The 16,728-nt window shown below is 43.3% G+C and overlaps 1 protein-coding gene across 1 annotated transcript in view; it reads right to left on the minus strand.

The window, feature by feature from the left end:
• The window catches only part of ADAMTS6 (ADAM metallopeptidase with thrombospondin type 1 motif 6), a 275,919-nt gene that overhangs the window by 25,256 nt on the left and 233,935 nt on the right, over positions 1–16,728 (minus strand). The window contains exon 19 of the mRNA XM_054986105.1: positions 14,903–15,041. Within this exon, the coding sequence (XP_054842080.1) occupies positions 14,903–15,041 (139 nt within the window). The remainder of the gene's footprint in view (positions 1–14,902; positions 15,042–16,728) is intronic.

Consider the following 16,728-nt stretch of genomic DNA (forward strand, 5'->3'; position numbering starts at 1 on the left):
ACACTGGTTATTATTAGTGCCTGTCCTGTCTGTGCAGGAAAGGTGTCTCTGAGTGGTAGGGTGCCACTCTAGCCCCCCTCAGTTCTCAGGGCTGCTCCAAGGTCTGGAGCCAAGCTCAGTGGGTTTCTCGGATGATGGCGTGCAAATGTTTGGGTCTTCCCGGTCCTGCTCCACAATGCGGCCGGTAACCCTTTGTCCTCCTCTCCTTGACAAGTTCCTGGTCCCGCTTTCAACCTCTCCTTCTCTGGATGGAACCACTCCAACCCTTCCCAACGACCTCTCCTGTCCTGTCCATCCTGTCCTTTCTGTGAAGGCAGGAAGGTGGATCATGTCAGCTGCCACCGCTTTTGGGTCTTCCCAGTCCTGCTCCGTAATGCGGCTGGTAAGCCTTTGTCCTCCTCTCCCTGACAAGTTCCCATTCCCTCTTTCAACCTCTCCCTCTCTGGATGGAACCACTACCACCCTTCCCAATGACTTGTCCTGCCCATCACGTCCTTTCCGCAAAGGCAGGAAGGTGGGTGATATCTGCAACAGCCGCTTCTGGGCATGAGAGACAGCTCAGGAGCTGTTGCACATATGGTTGTACAGCACGGTGCCCCCTATCAACGGCACTGGCTGTTCCCTCTGAGAAGGGGGGAATGGGTCCTGCAATTCCCGTCCTTTCCATGAAGGCAGGAAAGTGGGTGATGTTGGCGGCAGCCTCCAATTTGACACAGGAGGGGTGGACAATTGTCTCCAGCAGAAGTCTGCGCATTTCTTCAAGGTGGATCCCATCACCCAGGGTTCTTAGTTTGGGCTGTCCTCCGGGCTCCACCGTGTCTGGCTGGAGGGACCCTCAATGGCATCAGCCTTCGCTGCAATGCCGTCTTCTGTTGGGTGCTGAATAGGCTGCCACATCCGTGATGGCAGGCTGGTGGGTGATGCTGGGGGCAGCCCACAGCACCCCACGTGGGCACCTACCTGTCTGCCCACAATCCGCTTTCCTAAGGGAACTGATGCCTCCTCCATGACCAGGGGGAAGGCATCCTCCACCACCTTGATGTCCAGCACGTGAGCCTCCACTTCAACATGTTAGGGGCAAGCCCCACCTCCCACCCTTGGTTCTTTCCTTCCAGCTGTCTAATGCTGGGACAACCAAGATATTTATGCAATACACCTGTCTCGCCAATATCCCTGTACACAGTATCTGTCTCTCCTGTCAATATAATACAGGTATTCAATGTATCCATGCATCCCTCTATCCTATACACTTATCCCATACAGCTATGCACCTGCTGCTGGGCTGTCTATTGAGAAACCTATCTATCCCATGTACCTAACCACCCAATGTTCCATGTCCAGCCGGTGTGTGTTGGTGGCAATAGCCTCTGCACCATGCAAGGTGAGGATAACAGCAGACCAGGATGAAGACTGTCCTTCATTCTCCTACTCTAGTTAATGCCAGTGGAAGTCATAGCAAAGTATAGAAGGAACAGAACGAGACAACAAAACAGGTCCAGTTATTAATCAATAGCTATGCTGTATAGTATGATGGAACACAGATTCATAACATAAAAAAGGAAATATTCACTTTAGTGCTTGCCTTGGACTTAAGAAATATAGAACATCTTATGCTGGGTGCACAAAAACAAACAGATAGGAAACATGGGAGACCTGATCCAAATTAGTCGGGGTTGGAAGTCCTTATTTTGATTATTCAAAACCTTGTTTTGCAACACTAAGATTTCAAATAAATTTTCCTTTTGTCTGTTCATCAAACCCTGGTATCTTCAACTATTAAAAGTTTAAAATGTTATATCAGGGAAGAAGTGAACAGGACTGAGTGATCTAATGAAATTTGGAGTCATTTGCCATGATTATTCACTTTCTTCTTAGAGATGTTGCAAAATATCCTAACATGAAAATAAATGTTCTTCTGCGAAAGCTTTCTAAGTTTCAAGAGTATAGAGTGATGTTAACTGCAAATAAGCACAGGTCTCACTACTTCAGTGCTTACATGTTTTCCATTTACAACGACTTGGAGAAAACTGGATTTAAACAAAGCCAAAGAAGTCTAGTCATATATCCTAGAGGGAAAAGGACATTTCTCAATGATGGAGTCTTGCCTCAGAACTTTAGGTTGAAAACCCATCTGAGGCATTTTGAACACAATACTAAAACAAAATTTATTTATTTATTCACTTTATATGTAGTCCACCTTTCTCACTGAGACTCAAGATCAATTACACAGTGCAAGTCAATGCAATTAATAAAACGAAACATCTAATAAACAATGTAATAGGACTAGGATTACAGAAATCTGGGAAAAAAGCATAGAGTACTAGAGCATAGACTACTAGACTAGTTGCTTACACACAACTAGCGTTGTGTATAAGCAAACAAATGCTTATACACAATGTTACACTCCACAGTTCCATTCCCTTTATAATTGCCGCCCTAAACCATTCTCTGCATATCTTTTCAAGTACTGAAAACACTACCCATGACTGTTTCGGTGTGGGGAGGGGAAATACTGCATGGTGCAGCCATGCTGAAGCCTTGATCAGGACTGGGCTCACGTGTAGGGTTGCCAACCTCCAGCTGGGGCCTTGGAGATCTCCTAAAATTACAACTGATCTTCAGATGACAGAGATCAGTTCTCCTGGAGAAAATTGTTGCTTTGTAGAGTGGATATGGCATTATATCCCACTGAGGTCCTCCCCTTCCCAAAGCCTGCCCTCCCAAACTCCATCCCCAAAGACTTCTGGAATTTCCCAACCTGGATTTGGTAACCCAAACAGCTAAATTTGCCTCTAAAATGGCATCAGTGGCTATGGGTTGGACTTGTGGCCACTGTGACATGTAGTCTGACTCACAGTCCTTTTGCTATGCTTCAGTATTTTTCTGCTATAAAATAGGCCCAATGTCATTTTAATGTCATAAATGCAACATAGTAGGTGTGTCTGTACATAATAGGTGTCTCTTTGTTGCCTCACTACTTTGGGAATCTGGACCTATGGGCTTGCAATGAAGTTTTAGGTTTCGCCCATGGCATGTTTGATTCTGGATTTTGTAGGCCTTACCATTGTCTCACATTGAGCTGCCAGAGTGCCACACTCACCATTGCCCTCTTTACTTATGAACAGGATTGTCCCTATTTTCACCTATGAAATGTTAGCAGATATGTGACTTCTGTTCATTTTTGGTTACTTATCCCTCTCCTTTACCAAGATAAAATCAGTTGCTCAAACTTTTCTAAATCCATTTTTAAAATGGTATAGTGTACTATTCTGCTTTAAAATAATAAAAATATTTTAAAGAGTTATGTGCTGAAAGGCTTTACAATGGGATAGAATGAAAATATTTAAATTTTTCAGCCTGATCCCAGGGATGATTTGTTGCAAATTAATAAATTTGTGAAACTGAGTTTTAAACATTTATTAAAAACTGCTCTTCTCCATATCATGTCCAACAGAGCATTCTCAGCACATAAATGTCTAGTTACTCTGTTGTTGTGAAGTGACAACTAACTACCTGAAATTTATTTCTGAAAAGTTGTGTAGAAGGAAAGATGCTGTGTTAGTTTTAGCTGACTGCTTCTACTTAGCTCAAAATAGGATATATTTAATAAAGCTAGTGAGACTCTTGGCTCTTAGTGGGAAGAATCTTGAAGCCAAACGAGACAGATGACCCAGATGTCATCTGGCTAGCCTAAACATACGTTGATCTAGTTAAAAATAAGCTATTTTATAAAGCCTTGTATTATTGGATTTACTTTATGGTACAATAATGGTAGTTGTCTAAATATATTTCAAACCATTGCTGCCTCACTGAAATACTATTGTAAAGTTTCCGTTAAACAAAAAATGTTTAAATAAACAACAAAATAATATTGCAGACAGTATTTTTAAGCAACAGCTAGTGACTCTCAAACCAGAAATATCAGAGCACATTAGAAGGCTATTCTCATGCTTCTGCCCTTCTAGAATCCCCACAGCTTATAGTACAGGAGAGTGCTCTCCTTCCCACAAGTAAGCATGTGATTGCTTTCTCACACATCCCCTGGCATTAGGGTTATTCCCTGTTCCTACCCTTCCACCCCCTGCGTCCACTTACTTGGGCTGGTGGGGGACATGCCTCCCGAGCGGCGGTGTGCCCCCCCCCAGCGGTGGCACGCACATCCCAAGCTGCACTGCGCGCCCCGAGCTATGCTGCATGCCTGAGTCGCGTGCTCCTGCACCCACAGTGGGCCCCTTTTGGGGGGAGAACCGTGCCCCACAGGGTCTGATCCAGCCCTTGAGTGCGGGAGCGCTTCCAGCCGGCCTTTGACCCCCACGCGATGATGCCACGTCTGGAAACGAAGTCATCGTGCAAGCCGGGAGTGCATGCATGCAGAAAGACCCCCCCCCCCTGAGCAGCGAGGTGAGTGCCAGGCTCCCAACCTCCCGCCGGGGGAGTAAAGGGACCTGGCAAACCCCCGGTTTGGGCTCCAGGGGACCTGGCAACCCTACCTGGCATCCAGTGCAGTTGTTTAGGCGTGGAACAAATCTACAACTGAATCTACAGGTTTCAATTTTCAAATAATCTGCATTTCTAAATTTAAACTATATTCCTGGATCCAATGCTTTGTGTCCTCGGTTAATGGAAGAATGCCTTCTCCATATACCTCCCCCACTCGAGTTTTTAATCTATGGGCACTGCTTTCAGATATTAAATGTGACTTCCAATGATAACCTTTTGCTGCTGATAGACTCCTTTCCTGCATTCAGCTGCAAGCAAAATTTAAATTGTGGGTTCCACACAACATTTCCCCTTCAAAAATTGACAGTGCTCATCCACATGGCCAATATCCCATGATGATGATTTACTTGAAGGAAATCTTTTTTTCAGAATCTCCTGTTTCCTCCTGCACCTGCCCCTTTAAACTGTCTTCCTACATTATTCTATTTAATCACTTACATTAGGTAACTTCCAGTTCAGTTGTGCATTCCACTGTTTCTGGTGAGAACCAGGTGAGAAACTTTAATTACACTACTCTACTTATTATTTTTTATTTCTTCTTCCTCCTTCTCGTTCCCTTCTTCCTTCTTCAAGTATATTTTAATCCTGACTTTCCTGAAAGGAGCTTAAGGAGGGTGGTGTACATTGTTCCATGCTTTTCTGTTTTATCCTCACAATAGCACTGAAGGTTGGTCAAAGAGAATGACGGGCAATCTTCATGGTGGAGATTTTAACCTGGGTCTCCCAGACCCTAGTCCAGAATTCCCAAACGTTTTGAGCCTGCAGATACATTTGGAACACCGACACAGTGCTGTGGGCGTAGCCACAAAATAGCTGCTGCAGGAGGCAGAGCCAGGCACAAAATGGCTGCTACAGCTTATCTTCAGTCACATGTGAAGATCCTTGTGTTGTGGAAGCAGCTTCTATCAAATAAATGTTTTTAAAAATCTGCACAGCCAACCAAATCTCTAATGGCCAATCGGAAGCCATGCTTAGCAAAAGCCTCAACTGGCCCCATCCACTTTCTAAAAACACTTGGTGGGCACTGTATCGAAATGGTTGCCAAGGGTGAAATGAGTGCTACTAGCAGTTAATCTGTTTTAAAGAAAAAAAATGTTCCCCATGAGGTTTAATGGGCTGTAGGGCCAGGGAGGGGCCTGCAGGAGTCTTGGTATGGGATGCCCTTCTTCCTGGACTACAGCTCCCAGCTGCCCCGGGCCAAGAAAATGCAGGAAAAATAAGGGGTGGAGCAGCCTCCACGGAAATACCCAGCCGATCCGGAGGGGAAGTCAGTCGCCTTCTTGGTTGAAGAAGGAGAGGCTCCTGCTGCTGGGTGAAACCCGGATGCCTAGGCCCTACATGTGGAGGGCCTGGGAGGTAGCAGAAAGGAAAGAAAGGGGGAACCTTCCCTGAGACCACCACTCCCTTAAGGTAAAGTAGGGAACAGTGTGATAGGGAAAGCAGACAGCGGTTCTCCTCAGTTTAATTTTCTGCCCTATGAGTTCTGAAAAGGGGGGAGGTCTACCCCTATGTGTTGTGCCTTTACCTGCTTTGTGTACAAGTGCTCTGTAATATAGTTATTAAATTATACTTTTTGAATATAAAGAACCTTGTGGTGTTCTGACTACATAACCTCCCCCACTTGGCACGCTACAAGAAAGGAGGGAGCCCAGGAGAAACTGATTGGTGGGTTGCCAATTCTCCAGGGCCCAACCAAATATTGGGTAATTCACTTCCCAGCATGGAAATTCAGCTGGAGGGGTCTCACTGCCCCTCAGTCAGGCAGTGTACAAATCAGTGAGTGGTGGCAGTGATGGAGAGTGTGAGCCACGGCCACCAGGGTCAGTGGGAGGAGGATAGCGGGGCTAGCAGGCCATTGACAACGGCTCAGTTGCCCGGACTGAGAACCAGCACCCGTTCCGCCACAGGCACCATGAAAGGTGTCTGTGACTGCAATGGGGCCCACAGGTACCACACTGGGGAACCCTACCCTAGTCCATCACTCTTACCACTGCAGCAATATGACTGTTCATTACATTCGGAAAAATATTCATCGCACAATTACAAAATTATAATTCAGAAAACAAAAAAGAGTCCTTTGCAGCCAAGATAAAAGCTTTACTTATATTTTCTCTCTCCTCAGGGAAAGAACTGATTCATTCATAGGTATGCTGGGCCATTGTGAGTGAACAGGAAGTAATTAATTTAGCACTGTAAAGAACTAGGCCTACCTTGTCCAGAGTTGAAATAGATTATGGGAAGGTAAAGAGTGAAGGAATTTCTAGAGATATGATAAGACTTGTTCCTAGCTTAGGAGCAAGTGAGAGTCCAAAGAACCAAGGCATGGCATTCTATGCACTAGTTTAACTAAGCCCAGTTTCAATTCTGAAGAGAAGCTGGTACGTACTGGCAGCAGTGAGGGGTGGGCACGACATAGCTGCAGAGCATCATCCTTACATGTCATTGGAGGGCCCTGATTGGTCAATGGGATTTCCCCATGTTGCCATGCCTTTATCTTGAGTCAGGTATCTAGTCTGGGTCCATGAACATTGGCCCCTTTATCTTACAACTATGAGTCTTACCACACGAGACAAAATACACGCATACTTGGCTTTACTACTGACTCCCAGGTATAGTCCAGTAAGACTTGAGGCTTAGGGTCTCTCTAAACATGTCGTTTTTTAACTAACTGAGTCCAGGAGGATATGCAGATGCAGCTTGGGTTCCCAGCAGCCACAAAGCAGCTGTGTGGAATGGCTGTTACAAATAAAGGATAATACAAATGGCTTCAGAATGCCTCCATAATGGGAGGAAGGGTTCCTGCCTCTCCCCTCAAGCTATTTCCTCATGTCAGAATTGCATAGGGGAAGGATATTTTACTCCACACGGAGCACCAAAACCAGAGACACCCCTGGTCACTATTTTGAAAAACAGCTTGAGGGGGGAGGCAGGAGCCCTTCCTCTATGGTAAAACCATAGAGTTTCTGCCAATTTCTAAAACGACATGATGTCATTTTGATGGTTGCTATGTGTGATGCAATCATTTTAATAAAAATTTTCTCCCACCACCCAAAGGAGCAGCAATGGGAAGACAGGGTTGCAGACGGGAGGTCTCTTGCCAGAGCAGGAGACCTGGAAACCTTGGTTTATATCTTGGTATTGATGAGCCAAGTTACATTTTTATATAACTGCAGGAGAACCAACATCTCCCAATCCACAACAAAAAAAATTAAACGTAACAATTATCTGACTACAGAGCAAAGGAAAAATAAAATAAACAAAATCCTTTCTTCCCAAGGCTAATACTTAACCCCCTATAGGACAGCATTTGAGTCCAGTGGCACCTTAGAGACCAGCAAGATTTTCAAGGTATAAGCTTTCAAGAGTCAAAGTCCCGTGAGCCTTTATATCCCAGAGGGATGAAGCAAAGAAGGGGGTCAGTTTGTAAAGACATAATGCAGCTTGATTAGAGCAGAAATTAGCATATGTAGTGAAATAAGAATCCTGTATCTATACAGCCCTGGGGGTTCCATTGTTCTGAACTTGTAAATGAACTCAAGTTCATCAATCTCACATTGTAATCCACCCTTGAAGCTTCTTTGTTTGATAACAGCCACTTTTAGGTCAGCAATGGAATGTCCTAGAAGATTACCATGTTCTCCCACTAGTTTTTGAGTGTTGTGTTTTTTAATGTCAGATTTATGTTATATTCTTTTGCATAGGGACTGACCCTTCTAGTCCAATGTAGGGAGTGGAAGGCCATTGCTGACACTTCAGAGCAAAACATAACATTGGAAGATGAACAAATGAATGAAACTGAGATGGTACAACTGGTGTTATTAGGTCCAGTGACTGTATTGTCAGAGTGAATATGGGGACAGAGTTGGCATCTTGGTTTATTGCAGGCCCTGGTCCCAGTGTTGGTGTCCATGTTAGGAAGTACATTATTGTGGGTGAGAAATTTTTTAACATTAGGGGGCTGTCTGTGGGCAAGAAAAGGTTTGCCTCCCAATGCTTGTGAGAGAAGAGTATCATTTTTCAGCATAGGTTGCAAGTTATTAATGATGTGTTGAACTGGTTTGAGCTGAGCTGTATGTTTGTTTGGGTCTATCTTGTAGCAGGTTATTTTGGCTTTATATGTTACTGGATTAAAAAGGTAAACAGAATAATCTTAGTTGACCAAATATGTTTCCATCTTTTTGTGATGTTTCTCTATAGGCCTTCTCACAAAGGCATTTCAGTACAGCTAGGCTGTATCTTGGCCGCTGCTGCCGCCTTTCCATTAGAAGGATGCCAATTAAACATTTACTTGCCAAAGGTTTAATATTCATAAAGAAACATGTAGCATGACATGCCATTTCACCACAATGAGCATAACAATTTCTTCACTTAATGAGCAATCAGGTTTGCTTCAAAGGAAAAAAAGGAATAATTAAAGGCTCTCCACCTTAGACAGGTAAAAGATCCATTCAAGAATGCTGGGGCATTGATGCCACAAGGGAAGATGCTTTATAATAACAGGTAATAAAAGAGAAACATAAAGAGATTCTTGCTTGATCAGACTAAAACTCTGCAGTCTAGTATTCTGTTACCCACAAGGGCACTTGAAGGCCTAAAGAAGGAATACAGAGGCAAAAGCCTTACTCTGCCATTTCTCTCCAGCAACTTGCATTCAGAGGTGTAGAGCACCCTGTCCAAATACAGGGGTCAGTTACAGCCATCACAGCTGACAACTGATAGATTTAAATGGATCCTGGAATCAAAACAGCAGTTGGTCAAACCACAGGCAGATAGCTGGAGTTACAATTGCATTTATATTTTTATGATCTCTCAGCCCCACCCACCTCACAGGGTGTTTTGTTGTGGGAATAATGATGACATGCTTTGTAAACTGCTCTGAGTGGTCATTAAGTTGTCCTGAGGGGCAGTATATAAATCGAATGTTGTTGTTGTTGTTATTATTATCTGCATGCTTTAGTGGCTTTTGTGAGGACCATCAAGAAAAGCGCAACACTTTTAAATTCCAAATAATTCAATGTAAAAGAGTTTGCCTAAATCCAATTGAAATCAGTGGAACTTAAAAACAAGCAAGTTAATCTCAAATGTTCCCTAAAGACCTGGCCCAAGACTTACCTGAGGCCCCCATATGTAGGTGAAAAGCAGTCTCCATTTCCTTACCTGGTTGGCTCTGTCTTGCATCCTCATGGCACATGAAGCGGCCACCATTTCCCATGCCCTGGGTTGCACCCAGTGACCTACTCACACCAACATGGAAACCAGTAGAATTCAACTGCCCAGCCAGCCAATCAGTGGGCCCTGCTGGCAGACCTGGGAAGGTGTCTCCATTGAGGTTGACTGGTCAAGCATAAATTCAAGAGCCGGCCAGGCTCCCACAGCATTCGTTTGCAACCTGCTTCCCACCCATCCCTCCCTTGGCTTAGGTTCTGAATTTATAGCATTTAGCTGGGTTATTCCTAATTGGATAGACATCTGGGTCTCCTTTCAGTTCTGTAATTCCTTGGTTGGTTCCTCTAGTTTTGTCACAGCTTTAGGTAGTGGCTTTAGGCTTTGGTATCTGGCATGGCTTCTTTTCGGTGGAAACATCCTGTGTGCACTCTTTCCCCACAGAAGGGGATCCTGTTTACGGATCTTGGGGATGATGAATGGCAGGGGCAAGCCCGGCTTGGGGGCTGTCAGGGCATGCTCACTCCCAGGTGTCAGGGGATCCACACACAGGTTTGCCCCACGTAGAATCCCACTGACTGTCATCTCATGGTGCCGTCCCTCAGCAGGTGGGCTGAGGGGGCAAGGGGGTCATCAACTGGCAGGCAGGTCTGCTGATGCTTGGATCTGTGCCCTATGTGGTGTAAAGGCTCCATAAGCTGCAATCAATAAAGATGTGGCCTTCTTAACTCAATTTGGTGTCTCTGTATTTTTTTTTATTGCCTTGTCATTCACTCCTCACCCCTTGAGTTGATCCTGCAATATTTTAACTTGCTGTGTGTCAGTCACTGCAAGAGCCTTTTGATAACGTGGTATAGAAAAATTTTAGAAAAATGAATGAAAATTAAAAACATTAAATTATATAAAATGTTGATTTTATATTACTAGTTTTACTTCTTAATATTCTGAAATACTGGTGATTGATTATATTGTTGCTGCTTTAGTTAGTTTAGTTATTGAGTTATTTTAATAACTATATTTTTTATTCTAAATTTTAAAAATGTTGTTTGCTGCCTTGGACAGATAATGGAGAGTGCAGGATATAACTTTTTAAAATACATAACTAATAAATACATGCAAGAGTCCAGTAACACCTATAAGACTAACAAAATTTGTGGTACGGTCACAGCTCACTTCTTCAGAAACCACGACTCATGACAGCTCATAGCCTACCACAAATTTTATTATAGGTGCTACTGGATTCTTGCTCTTTTCTTTTCTACAGACATACTAACACAGCTACCCATCCTAATAAATATATGTATTCTAAAGCAACTCCCACCCATTAAATAATGGATGATTTTAAAATGCAATTTTAAAAATTTCAGTTACAAATACTTTAGGTTGGATCAATGGTGCTCTTCCAGTGTTGTAAAGACACTTACATTGGTGGAGGAAAGAGAAACAATTTCTGCTGTTTCCTCCCTGCCACGGCAGATGCTGTCTTTGTCCTCTGTGCTGTTAATGACAGTCTCCTTACTCCCAGAAGTAGAATTTTGGGAGTTGTCAGGACAAGGCTAGAAAATCCTATTTTATAATAATAATAATAACAACATTCGATTTATATACCACCCTTCAGGACAACTTAATGTCCACTCAGAGCGGTTTACAAAGTATGCCATTATTATCCCTACAACAAAACACCCTGTGAGGTGGGTGGGGCTGAGAGAGCTCCAGAGAACTGTGACTAGCCCAAGGTCACCCAGCTGGCTTCAAGTGGAGGAGTGGGGAATCAAACCCAGCTCTCCAGATTTACAAGCTTCATTCCACTATTAGTATTTTGGATCCATCCAATGTTGACAGTAAAACTCTAGCAAGCTAATCAAAACATATAAAGGTTCTCTACTAACTCAATCTTACCACAAAAATATCTAAAAGATTCAGTTACTTGCCTAGAGAAAAGAAGTTATATATACTATTTCTCCAGGATACTTGTAAAGATTTTTTTAAGAATACAGGAGATAAAAGATGCAGAGGAGTTAGCCGTGTTAGTCTGCAGTAGCAAAACAGAAAAGAGTCCAGTAGCACCTTTAAAACTAACCAACTTTACTGTAGCCTAAGCTTTCAAGAATCACAGTTGTCTTCATCAGATGCATCAGGAGATAAAAGCTTACTATAAAAGCATGTATTTTTTATTTATTTTACATTATTTATACTCTTCCCTTCTCAATGGGGCCCTAAGGTGGCTTACAATGTTCTCCTTTCCTCCATTTTATCCTTACAACAACCCTGTGTAGTAAATTATGCTGTGAGTGTGGGATTAGTCCAAAATCACCCACTGAGCTTTCATAGCAGAGTGGAGATTTAAATCTGAGCCTCCTGGATCCTAGTCTGACACTCGGACCACTGTATCACACTGGTAGTAGTAGCAATCAATTTTATTTAATATGTTTCCTGAAAATGTCACACAGCACATAAAAAATAACTTCACAGCTCCTTTCATCTCAATATTTGAGATAAATGCCCAGTAATAGGCATCTATTCCACAGTCCATAAACATTTTTTGTGGCTGAGTTGAAATTTTCTATTGAAGACGACCTACAAATGGAAAAATATGAACTACATTTTCTTCTTCCCTGTGGCCTGAAAGCATGCCTATAATTCTGAATAAAATGTAATAAATTTCACTTGTAAGCGCTTCAATATATCGGCAGTGGAAGGAAGGCTACTTACCTACCACAGACCTCTAACAGTGTTACAACTAATAGAATTCTCTGGATCTTGGCCTATGTCAGTAATATATTGGGGGCTTCAAAGTTATCTTGTGTTCTTTCTTTTCCTTTAACCACTGCTCAGGGACTAACTTAGAGTGTATAAGCATGCATTTAAAAGGAAAAAGGAACCAAAATGGAGGTTATGGGCAAATTCTTTTTAGAAAAATATTTCTTAGAGCAGAACTACACAAGACGAGTTACTAGAGTTCTACACGTGTCTGCTTACCTCAAGGTTTGATGGGAAGCTTAGGAAGTGTAGGCGTCCTTGCAACTTTAAGTTTAACATTTACAGAGCGGCAGGGAGGGGAGTGTAGGCATTGGGCTCTTGCTGGGTGCCCCCCTTCCCCACTGCTGGGTGTGTGTGTGTGGGGTTTCAGGGGCCCTCTCCTGCCCCCCCTTCCCCAAACAGCAGATAGGGCGCCTGGCCACTGCTAGCTGCAAGCGTGGCTTCAGGCAGGGGCCAGGTGAAGGCGTCAGCAGACATGGCACCTGGAGCTTCGCTGCATCTCCCTCCCGCTTGCCCGGCCCCCGTCAAAAACCACGCCACACGGCCTGGAGCTGCATAGCCTGGCAGAGCTCTGCAGGGGCTGGGTGAGCGGGGGGGGGGGGGAGATGCAGCGATGTGGCATGTGCTTCCATGCCGGCACGGTGTAAGGCCGTAGCATTGCTGCCTTCCCCCCCGCTCGCCTGGCCCCCGCCCAAAGCCGTGCTGCACGGCCCAGAACTGCATAGCCCGGTGGCGCTCTATGGGGGCCAGGCGAGTGGGGGGGGGGAGATGCAGTGATGCTCCGGACACCCTGTCTGCTGACCTCTTTGCCCGGCCCCTGCCCAAATCCGTGCTAGCAGCATCCAGGTGCCCTATCTGCTGTGCGAGGAAGGGGGATCAGGAGAGGGCCTCCGAACCTCCACACACCCAGCAGAGGGGAAGGGGGCGCCGGCCCAAAGCCTGCACTTCCCTCCCTGCCACTCTGTAAATGTTAAACTTAAAGCTACAAGGACGCCTATACTTCCCATCAAACCCTAAGGTAAGCAGACACGTGTAGAACTCTAGTAACTCATCTTGTGTAGTTCTCCTCTTAGAAAAAGGGAAGCACACAGTCTTACCTTGAACACTATTGTTAAGAAGTTATTTGTAATGTTAAAAACACTCATTAAATAATAAATAATAATAACACTCAATTTATATACCACCTTTCAGGACAACTTAATACCTGCTCAGAGTGGTTTACAAAGTATGTTATTATTATCCTCATAACAATCACCCTGTGAGGTGGGTGGGCTGAGAGAGCTCCTAGAAGCTCTAACTAACTCAAGGTCACCCAGCTGGGTTCAAGAAGAGGAGTGGAGAATCAAACTCAGTTCTACAGATTAGAGTCCTGCCACTCTTAACCACTACAACAAACTGGTATTCTGAATGGTACTATCTAGGACAGATAGTACTATCTAGGTACTATCAGCTCTAGAAATGTGACTCACTAATAGGACTGACAAGCACATGGAGAAAAAAATGCCCTGTCCCTTTAATAAAGGCTTAATGAGATGTTATTCATCAGGTGATGTTATTTATCCCCATGCCATAAAATGCTTCAACTGTCCATCTCTACATGTTAAGCCTCTATTAAAGGCACAGGAATTCTTTTCCAGGTTTGTTGGCAACTATTCATTACAGGACTATTTACTACAGAACTAAAAAAGAAAAAATCTTTAAAGAATACTGGACGGGTAAGTAGGATGCTGGAACAAATGAATATATGACAGGAATGGCAAACGAAGTTTTTTTATGGACTAAAGGGCTTCTTAGATCCCAGCTAGAAGTGATGGCTTCTCTGGGTTTAAACCTATGTCTGCTGACACCATTTTTTATTGATCTGTAGTTTTGTAACACAGAGGTGTAAGGCCCCACTCCAGAACAGGCAAACAACATGCCAGCCTTAATCATGGGGGCTTGCTGGCTGGCCAGCTCACCCAGAGGCATGGCCTTGCAACCTTGCCCCAGTGTGCTGGTTGAGTGGAAGGAGAGGGATTGCTCCTAGTCTTCCAGAAAGCTCTGGAAATCTTCTTTGTGGCTGGCTTGCACATGTTCAGTCCCAGTGTGGGATTGCACAAAAGCCACAAAGATGAACAGGAAGTTCTTAACATGTATAGTTTGGGCGGCCATCTTGAAGTGGCATAACACATCTATACACCTTTTAAACATCAGGCTCCTAACATTTTCCTCACGAGTCTTATCAAAAATATTTTTCAAGAAAGCTTGTGAAACTGATTGAATACTGTTCCTCTGATGGTCATCTAAACAGATAATCACAATTTCAAAATGCAATATATATATAATTATATCTTTAATGTTTGTAATATATATATATTTTACAATAAGAATGGGGGGACACTAATGCGTTCAAGAATATCTGAAATATTTTTTTAGTTATATTTGACCCCAACTAAAATACGTTTTTCATCACCTTAATCTTTGTTGGAAAACATATTACCTCCAGCACAAGTAGCAGAACATTCCGACCAAGGTAGATGATTCCATGAAAAACCAACTTCATTGTCACCACTGCCAGTACGAGAGATGGGAACATTGAATTTATACCTTATCCCCAAGTTCTGCTCCTGTAGTAAAATCTGTAATTGAAAATAACTGGTTATAACATCAAAACACTTGGAAAGAGTACAATGAGCTTTAATGACTGGCTGCATGTATACTAAAACTTTGCTTCTAGGAAACAGTTCTGTAAAACATTGTAGATGTTTCCAGATTTTAGAGTAACTACTTCTTTCCCTCCCAACAACTGAGTAGAGAACGCTTTTTCAAATGCAGCATTATCCTAAGCTCTTTAATTCTTGCATCTGAAAAAGGGAGATAGTGCTTCTGAAAATCTCCATGCCACATCACCAGGGCTTTTTTTCTGGGAAAAGAGGTGGTGGAACTCTCTATTACCACATGTGCACACGCAAAGTGGGTGCACACTCCCAGAAATGTGTAATGATGTCACTTCTGGAAGTTACATCACTCCCGGAAGTGATGCCACTTCCCGGAAGTGATGCTGCTTCCCATAACCCAGCACAATGCATTATGACGAGATAAATGTCGGAAAATTACACTATTATGAGAAAGGGTTTTTTCCGCCCTTTCTGTATCCTTTACGAAAAGGGAAATCTTGCATTCTCTTTCCCAAACATTTCATTTCTTTGGAATCGTATTTTAAAATATGTAAGAAGGAGGGAGCCTCTAAAAATCCAAAACCCATCTCACAAATCTAAATTCTAACAGATTCCCTCTGCCAGCATAGAAAAAAAATCCAAAATTCTTTCTCAAAATTCCACAGAGTCTGAAATTCCTAATCTAATGAATATTGAATTTTCATATTTTCTGGGAGTTTTGCTTTACTGGAGCAATTCAAAAGAAGATACTTAACTTTAGCTGCATTAGATTTATACTTAGTTTAAAATGGCTTTTTTTGTTGCCTGCCAACTCTACCAATGGCTAAGCTGTTGTGACATTGTGAAAAGCTCATAAATATTCCAATGTCCCAGACAAACAATATTCATAAAAACTTCTTTAACTTCCTTCCTTAATATGTCCACTGCAATTTCAGTGATGTTAATCAGCTGAGGGTGAGGAGAACCATTTGAGTTACAGCTATTCAGACATAAGAACACCTATATGCTGATGAATATATTGATGAAAGCCTTCTGTGACTTGGACACAGGTATCCATTCCTAGCATAAAACTGGAATAACCATAACTGATATTTTAACTAACACAGAACCTATCTGTTTTCAAAAGCTGTGGGAAAAATAACAATGTCAACTTCAGTCAACAAAAGAATGAAAGCAACACACACATACATACATACACAGCCTCACCCAAACCCATGAAAAGAAAAGAGAATGAACTCAAAGCAGCACACACACACAGCCCCCATACCCCCATGAAAAGAAAGCAGAATGGGGACTTCCGGTTCCGGGTAATGGAGAGACCGACATGATTCGTAGCTCCGGATCATCCGAGGTGCTGTTTTTTGGGCTGGTGGGGCCTTCAGATCGCCCACAGCCCCCAGGTTTTAGTCAGAAATCCGGCAAGAACGCTTTTAGCCCTGAGAGTGAAGGGTCTCGGCGGGTGGGAGGCTCTGAATTAAAGGCTTCTCCCCTAAGCCTTGAGATCCTCCTCGGAGAAGGGCAGCCAAAATCTCTGCAGCAGCTTTGGGAGTCATTAAATTAACACAGGCTCTTTGTTCCCCGAGCCTCGGGAACGGATTTGAACAGATTTGGACGTTTGAAGCAGTGAGTACATCCCAAGAAGTCTTTA

This window comes from Eublepharis macularius, chromosome 8 (assembly GCF_028583425.1).
Source record: "Eublepharis macularius isolate TG4126 chromosome 8, MPM_Emac_v1.0, whole genome shotgun sequence".
NCBI lineage: Eukaryota > Metazoa > Chordata > Lepidosauria > Squamata > Eublepharidae > Eublepharis > Eublepharis macularius.